The sequence below is a fragment of the Anopheles arabiensis genome, chromosome 2, assembly GCF_016920715.1.
Source record: "Anopheles arabiensis isolate DONGOLA chromosome 2, AaraD3, whole genome shotgun sequence".
NCBI classification, from domain to species: Eukaryota; Metazoa; Arthropoda; class Insecta; order Diptera; family Culicidae; genus Anopheles; species Anopheles arabiensis.
The window spans coordinates 12,912,282-12,920,795 of NC_053517.1; the positions used below are offsets into that span (position 1 = coordinate 12,912,282).

The following is an 8,514-nucleotide window of genomic DNA, read 5'->3' on the forward strand; positions in this document are numbered from 1 at the left end:
CAGCCCCCTGCTCACAATACTTTATACCCCTTAAGGCCCCGACACTCCAAACCCGTTACAGGGGCCCCGTATACCTTACCGCCAAAGGCCTCGGAAGGGTTACATCCGTCCCAGCATGCATAGACAATGTTCTCGATTAGGTAAATATTACTTTTTGACCCACAGACTGTTCATATATTATTCAGGCTAGAATCGTACCGTAAGTAGTTCATTAATTTATTAAAAAAATTAAATAAAATTCTCAAACACAGTATAGCTTTTAGTAGTTTAGTTTTGTTTGTTTATTACATCAAGCATAAGAAGAGTTTTCCACGTACACAACATTATAAACTTGTTTTGTAGCGAGTGCGCTTTAGGCTCGCCTTTGGAGCTGAAATTTCTCATGAAGCTTCTCTAATTGATTATGTTTGCTGTTGTTGTTTTTTGTCGTTTGTACTGCAAGGGATGTTTCCTTAACCATCAAAGTTTAACCACCCGATAACCGTAGAATGCATCACACTGAACGTTTGCTTGTCTCTCTAAACAACAACGCAGCAATGCGTCCTACTTTCTTGTTACACAACGATATTGTGCAAAAGCAATGAAAATGCTAACAAGCTTAAGCACGACACGAACAACGGTCGCACGGTTCTGGTCTGGTCTGGGAGCTTAATTCTATAACAAACAGTATCACATAGTGCCCGTCCCGAAACAAAAGTTTGCGCGCGCGCCTTACGCCCGTTGCGCATTAGTCTACGATGAAGAAGTGAATGGGAACGTTGTCCAGCAGCTGGTTAGCGATGCCGGTGAATTCGGACGACAGCTTCTTCTGCAGCTGCGGCTGCAGGGCACGCAGGACCTCGTGGCCATTTTCCTTCAGGAACAGGTTCGTCGCTTCGGCTGTGGGAGTACGGCGAAAGAGTGGTCGAGATTGTAGTTCACAGCTTTGGTAGTTCAGGGCGGTACAGTGCTACTTACTCAGAATGCGATTGTTGTTGAAGATCTTCGAAACGCTGAGGCGCGGCTTCTTGATCGACAGGTTCAGATCGAGCTTTTCGACGCGCAGATGCATGCCGGTCGGTTTCTCGTTCGTTGATACGAGTCCCTTAACGTCGGCGGTGACACCATCGAACACGGCATCGAAGTCACCGGATCCGCTGGCGGGGATGATGATCAGCACACCGCTGCTGGTGTACTTGGCGTGAATCGTTAGCCGGGGAATGGTCAGCCGGGTCTCGAATGGTTTGCTGCCGTCAGCCAATCTGTTCCAATGCAAGCAGAGAGAGAGAGAAAGAGAGCAAAAGGGGAAAAAACGATTGTGAAATCTACGATCAACAAAAAAAAACCACTCCGAAAAAAAGGATGTGGAGCACGTGTGCCACCTACTTGATCGACCGGACGGTAAAATTGCTAGCGCCAAACACTTCCATGTTTTTCAGGTTGATCCGATATCCTTGAGGTCCACCGGTGAGCTGCAGCGACAGCTGATCCATCACGAACGGCTCGACCGAGGGTAGCTGGAGTGTTTAATCAACAGAGAAAAAGAGAGAGAGAGAGAGAGAGAGAGAGAGAGAGAGAGAGAGAGAAAACACGATCACATTAGTCATTAGATACGCCGGCTGCCTGGTGACAGGTCGAAGGAAGTTTGAAAGCCGCACAAACGAACCCCGTTTTCCCCGGCGGCAGGCCGTCAGTGCCAACGGCAACATTACTTTTAATAGCCGCTCAATACAATGCTCGCTTTGCTAAGGGACACCAACCGGATGCAGACCAGGGGGGACAGACAGCGATTGACAAAACAATAAGGAAAACATAAAGCGTGCACGGTATTGCGGGTTTAATGTTACGCACTCAACCCACCCTCGCCCCCGAAAAAGGAACCTTGCCGCATGATCGTAACCCCGTTAATAATCCCCGTGGTCAGTGCTTGATGCACTTAGGCGCGCACATGAACCCTGCCGCTTCAAAGGTTCAATGGTTGCTTTACGGTGCTTTGGGGGTAAACAAGCGCACTGCTCAAGGCGAAACCGTTGTAAACCGTTTAATTGTTTTGTTTACAGTACAAATAAAGGGAGTGTTTGTTTTGAGTGGTGTGTTTGGTACGGTGCAGAACGGAGACGATTGTGTGTTTGTGTAATCATAAACAATATGCTTTTACTAAATCCAATCTAATCCACCTCGCATATCAAGCAAGAGACCATCGTAAACAAATTCCTTCTGTGCTTCTACTACTTGTAATATTTTACTCCTGCCGCCATAAACCAAAACTCTGCACGTTTCGATCACGGCACAAAGTTTCAACAGTTTCCAATCGGCTTCTTCCGTCACGGAAGATGGCTGCTGGTGAGACAGTGGCAGGCAAGGCAGTCTTCGATATCATCTGGTTGGCCCTCATTCAACAAACAACTCGATTGAATCGCCGTCTTCTTCTTCTTTTTCTTCTTCTTATTTTAAATTGGCACCTTTGGCTAGACCGGCCTAGACGCCATTGACACTGAACTTCACCTTGTGGTCTTCACCGTGCGAAGGTTGTCCATGAGTGAGCGAGTTTCGAGTGTTTTGGTCTGTTTTTTTATTGTTCGTCTTCTGTCCACCCCGTTCGAGAGGTAGGTGCTACTTTTTTGTTCGTGTTTGGTTAATATTTGTTTGGGGATTGCATAATGTGTGCGCTATGTGCGTCACCATCGACATTCCGGCCGGTGTGGCCGCGAAACTCAAGTCCAATTTCGGCTTGGAAGCGAGTCAAAACACAACCCAAAACAGGGTTACAGTGAAAGTGAAATGTGTTTTTGTCTTGTTTTCTTTGTTTGCCATGCTTTGGCTGCTGTTGCAGGGAATGCGGTTCAATCAGGTTCAACATACCCGAACAGGTTAGTAAATTAAACAAAAAAAAAGAGTTACGTTCTGTGTTTGCTTAGCTGCAGCCGTACGTATGCAGCCCGCCGTGTGACAGGCTGACCTTACGGGCAGGCCGGTCCAAAAACCGGTACATGCCGGTTTGATGCCCGAAGTTTGCCGAAGGCCATCCGAAGGCTTACCTTTATCTCGGGGATGCCGCTGGACAGATAGGGGCGCAGATGCTGCAGCGCTTCCTTCAGGCAGTCGGTCAGGCCGGGATCGGAACGGCGACACTGTTTGATGTACGGCGCTGGGGGGAAAGACGGTACGGAACGCATTAGAATGGTTGGGTCGTGACTAAAACTCCGAACAAAATGCATATTGATGAGCGTCAGATTGTGTTTAAATCGGAACTGAATCAAAGCTGCAAGTTCCTGTTTTGAGGTGAAAATCAGTTGCTTCACATCGAATGGCATTGAGTTGTGGTAGTAGCTGACATTTACCGAGCCCCAGCAATCGACTACGTTCATTTTCCCGCACAAAAAAACCGATAGGGTTGACCGATAAATAGTGTCGTCCACTTCCTGATGCTTCCAGTTTCCTTTCACTAGATCCAATGTCCCTAGGTACGTCCAGAACGCGCCTTGCTTTTCTGCATGCAAGCAATGGTTAGGCCCAGGCAATGCAGACACTGCACCAAACTCCATTTGCTGGACACAGATCTACGCACCAACAGATGTACGTGTGTACAATCCAAGGTCTTGGGTGTCAAAAGTTTAACGACACCAAACGCACAGCACTTTGCTGGTTGCGGGTAGTGTTGCAGACATACCACCGCCGTGGACACCAAAACCGATTTTTTCCCTACCCTATTTGCGACCGCAAACCGCAAAGTGTCGCGTACCCGCGTGGATAGGAAACCGGTTCGCTGTCGAAAGAAAGCACACCCCACAGGGGGGGGGGGGAGAGTGGGATGTCAAATTTAGGCAAGAGAGACACTTTTATGAACGATTTGCACTCAGTGTAGAGTTGAAGTGACCGCTTGCGCACCGTTTCTAAGTGTCCTAAGATGGGCAATCCCACCAAACCATCAATTGCGGTGTGTATGGTGGACCTGTCTCTCTTTATCTCTTCCCGCACCAACCCCGTGACAGCTTTGTGAAGGTCACGCTTTTCGTGAAGTTGGTAGAGCGTCCGAAAAACTAAGCACCAGGCCGGTTGCGGTTGCCCAACCTGCCCATTAAGCTGATGCACATGGCGCGTGCGTCACCATGAAGATCGGTTTCATGGACCGCTCCAAGGACTCGGCCCGGGACTGTTTAGCGAGTAAATACCATTTAGTTGGAGGAACGGCTCGCGTCCACACACACACACACACACGCACTGTTACCTCCCGCCCCCGGTAATGAACGGTTCGAATGGTTCGGTGTTGGGGCGAGGGTAGTGCGAGAGCTAGTGAAGCCACACGGTTCGACGACCGGCAAGGGCCGATATCTGTGACATGTGATCGTACGCAGTGGGTACAAGAGTGAGGGACTGACAGGGAGAGGCTATTAAACTGCTGCGCTGTTGTCCACCATCTAATTTACGTTCTTTGTTTGTTTGAGAAAATGAGGGCTTTGTGTTACTGGGGAACAGGGATGTAAACACAGGGCATACAAACATACACCCAGCCCACACGCCCCATGGCAGGGCAGGGCTGTGGGATCGGGCGAACCAAATTAAGCTCGCCAACACTTCCTCACTTTCACTCGCAAAGTGCCCGGACATTTTTCACACCCTGAGCGGCCCTTTTTGCCCTCCAACATCGTCAGCCTCCACATTGTGGGTTGCATAACATGTGGTCACTACTGCCACGCTGCAAAAAAAACATTGCACCTCGTGCGAGTGTTTGCATTACATGCGAAAGACACACTGCTGGTGCCACTGCGGTGGGCCGGTTTTTGTTTGTCTCCCCCCGCGACTCCCCACGCTCTCCACCCAACCCTAACGCTCAGTGCTCTAGGTGTGGAAAGGTCCGTTTTTTGCAAACGGTGGCATTCCGTGGGTTTCCCACACCGAGGAACTGCGCTTTGCAACAGATTAACCCCCTCACACGTGCCGCTGAACGATCGGTAATTTTGTCGATTATAAAATGCAATAAAATGGAGATGAAGTCTCACCGGCCACCCCGTCGTAATGAGGTTCCGGGTTTGCAGGTGTGCTGTACTTCCCAGAATGTTAGTCGAGGCACCTCCGGATGCACACACCCTGGATGCGATTCTAGAAAAGTCAACGTCTCGATTCTCGATTCGATTAGCATCGCCTCGATTCACACATTCTATTCGCTTGAGAAACGGAAAAAGCGGAAAAGTACGGTTGCGCACCACCCCCTTTTTTGCGTAGAACAATAATGGGAAATTGCTCATCGCGTCTGCGTTACGCAATCGGCGCTCGTAACTGCATATCGAAAAAGATATGGTATCATCAAGAGAATCCCCTGCACGTTGAGAATCATCCAGCAGGGAGGTTGTGTTTTTTTGTTTGCTTTGTTTGTTTGCACGCTGTTTGCACACGCAGGAACCTTCAGTAAAGACACCCGGTTCGGATCGGGCCACACTAATAAGAGCTGACCCTGAAGAAGGAGGCATTGGAGGTTCGGTCATGGGCGGGTGCACATCTTTGCGGTGGCTTCACAAACTCGATGCCTCGACATTGACCCACTGACACCTCTTCGATGTGCGCAGGCGCATGCATCGGCAGACGGCGAAATGATAAATTAAGTTCGGCTCGGTCTATAGCGGCCCCAGTGTGCATTCCATTCCACCTACCTTCCCGTCCCACCCGCCCAAGGATGGATGCTTTGCTAAAGGCTCATAAAAAGGCTCCCGGCTGCTGCTGCTGTTAGTGACGCCGACCGATGTCGTGTTTAATGACATCTTACGGGTGTTGAAGGTAGCGCGAGCATGGCACCGGGTATGCAATGTCTTTTCCCGTGTGTTTTTTGTTTTGTTTTTGGTTTCAAACACGAAGACATTTGTTATGTCGCTAATAGTGCGCGCTGGAGTGATGTCAATGCCAATGAGAAGTGTTTTTTTTCTAAAGATTTCAGGGTACACAAACCCATCAAAGATCCGTTGACGAGCAACGGTTAACGCGTTGACGAGCTTTAAATGGCGCTCAAGCTGAGTTGGACATTCCGAACAGTTAATGGTCAGATTGGGTTTGTTTTTGTTCGGTTGCAGGCAATTCCTCCCAAAAAAACAAAATCCAAGAACATCGACCCGTTCCTGCTACTAATTAGTATGCAACACAGCATGTTGCTCTCCTCTTGAGCAAATGATTCATCAATCATCACCTTCGATCGTTTACGGTGGCGGAATATTAAGCAGCGTGTGTGTTTGGTGCTTCATACCTCCCAGTCTTTTTTGCTGTCCCCGGTGAGTAGGGTTACACGCCACTACAAGATCCCCGCGAAAGGTTATTTCCGCTGCTCGGTAGTTTTCGCACGCCCATCTTATCGCGATCGTCAACACGATCCACTGGAACCGATAATGAGATGTTTTACTTTTTAAAGGCAGCAAAGCACCGACAATGTGTCTCAAAGCTCTGCTGACCTACTGGGGTCCGTCAATGGGTAGCAGGAATGTTGGGCGGTTGCAACTGCAACTGCATTAAGCAAACGCAAACGCCGGATGCGGTACGGTGCGTTGCGTTCGGGTCTGGCGCAATCGTAAGTAACAAGGTAGGCTGAGTTGCTCAGCTGGATATGGATGCCTGATCTTCTAAGTAGCGCTTTGAGACATCCTTAACGTCTGACTAGCCTGAAATACACACACACACACAGCTTGAAGCATCGTTACATCACTGTACCGAGAAGGTGGACGCCCTTTCTACTGATCGGCTTAATGACTCACGGCACCCGGTCCGGTCCCATACAAAGCTGCTGTGTCATGTTTGGGCAGCGGATTGGAGCTCCAATCACCATTTACAGTGCTCATTGAGCTGTTCTACCGGCGAGCAACTGGCGAGACTCTTCAGTTTCAACCATTGAGCAACCATCTTTATGTCGCTAATTGCACAACTCCACCCGTTCTTGCCGTAAGTGTGAACAAAAAACAAAAAACCATGAATGGAGGGCAGACATCGTCGGCCAAAGCAGGCAAGGGCAAGTTCACGCACGCCGTCCCAAAACTCGCATCATAACCTCGCGACGCATACGGGCACGGGGGATTGGTCCGGATTAATGATGGGGATGAGTGATGAACGATCGGTCACGCTCGCTTCCATGCTGCGATGATACTTACGAATTTCCTGCCCAGCGGCCCAGCCGGCCCAGCCCAGCAGGCAGCAAATGGTCACAAACTTCAGCATCGTGTCGTTGATGAAGGGATTAAGGGCTTCGCGTATGATATGACAATCACAAACTCAAACACGGAACGCACTCACACACAAGGTACTACGCACGCACACACTTGGACACTGCAAAACGGAGGGGGAGAGGGTTCTAACACGCGTCCACTTGTGCACGTACGCCGGACGTTGGGAATTCAATCGAATTACGGGTGTTGACACTTCCTATTTTAACCACTTCCACCACAGCGTTACTCTCGTTTCCCCCTTTGGGATGCACTGGAGGCTGGATACACCGCACGGTACAACCACCGGTATATGGGGATCGTGGAACTGGAAGAAGACAGTAGTGCGCAAACCTGAGGCAAACCACCACAACGGACGTCCGCGATCGTCGAGTTCGCTACAACGTCTGTTGGGTTTTGCGGTGCGTAGCCGCTCTTTTAATGATTTTCGACCCCCGGCCCGGGGTCGGGTGCGGCATTCGCCGGACCGATCAGTTAACCCGCGGCACGGTTAGACGGTGCGGGTCGGTCGATCTCGCGCGTACCGAGGGTGGGATGCGTTTCCTCTCGCTCGGCTCGCCTCTCTCTCTCTCTCTCTCTCTCTCTCTCACGCACACTCTCTACCTTCGCACGCTTGTTGCTGTTGCCGTGGCTGAGGTATGTACAGGCTGGGCACGGGCTTGAAAAGGGCAAGCGGTAAGTGGCTGAGGTGTACTTGATTTGAAATGGTTCTTAAAAAGACGCTTGAAGCATCCAAAGCACACAGCGCGACGACGTGTAGAGTGCGGCGTGGTGGAAAATCAGTGGAAAGAATTTTATTGCTTAATGAAAAGATGATTCCTGTCGCTAGCCGATTATTCAAATTGCTGCAGTTTTTGTATAAAAAGTATTTTTTAATTATATTTAGACATCCGTTAAAATAGTTGTTAATGTGTTTTTCAATAGTTATGTTAATGTTTTTATTAAGTAAAACTGTCCTTTTTTAAAGTTTACCAAGCTTATTGTCGAATCATTTAAGTGCTTGACTTTACTGTTTCTGTTATTGTTACTTTGTTTACTGTTATGTTTTTATACGTTTTTGCGATACTGTTTATTTTCCTTTTTTTATTTTCTACTTTACGTTTACTCTTATGTTATTATTTTACTTTACTTGATTAAATTGTTACTTTGAGGTTTTTTCTCATTTCATTATCATTTTTCTGTATTCTTTATTCTACATCTATTTGGTCTATTATGCACAAATACAAGCACAACAAGCGTAACAAGTGGCCGGCAACACTCCTGTCGTGCGTAAATTAGATGGTCCATTATTTTAACCACCCATTCAAGCCCACTGTCCGTCCGTCCGCATCTAAAGAGC

At 48.6% G+C, this 8,514-nt stretch overlaps 1 protein-coding gene across 1 annotated transcript; it reads right to left on the reverse strand.

Moving 5' to 3' along the window:
* Positions 1 to 257: 257 nt before the first annotated feature.
* On the reverse strand, positions 258 to 7,581 carry LOC120895941. The gene is made up of 5 exons (XM_040299688.1): positions 7,104 to 7,581; positions 3,018 to 3,127; positions 1,366 to 1,496; positions 958 to 1,241; positions 258 to 879 (listed from the first exon to the last, which is right to left on the reverse strand). Exons 1-5 carry the CDS (start codon positions 7,168 to 7,170, stop codon positions 728 to 730), a joined length of 744 nt encoding a protein of 247 aa, XP_040155622.1. The 5' UTR covers positions 7,171 to 7,581; the 3' UTR covers positions 258 to 727.
* Between the last annotated feature and the right edge of the window lie 933 nt (positions 7,582 to 8,514).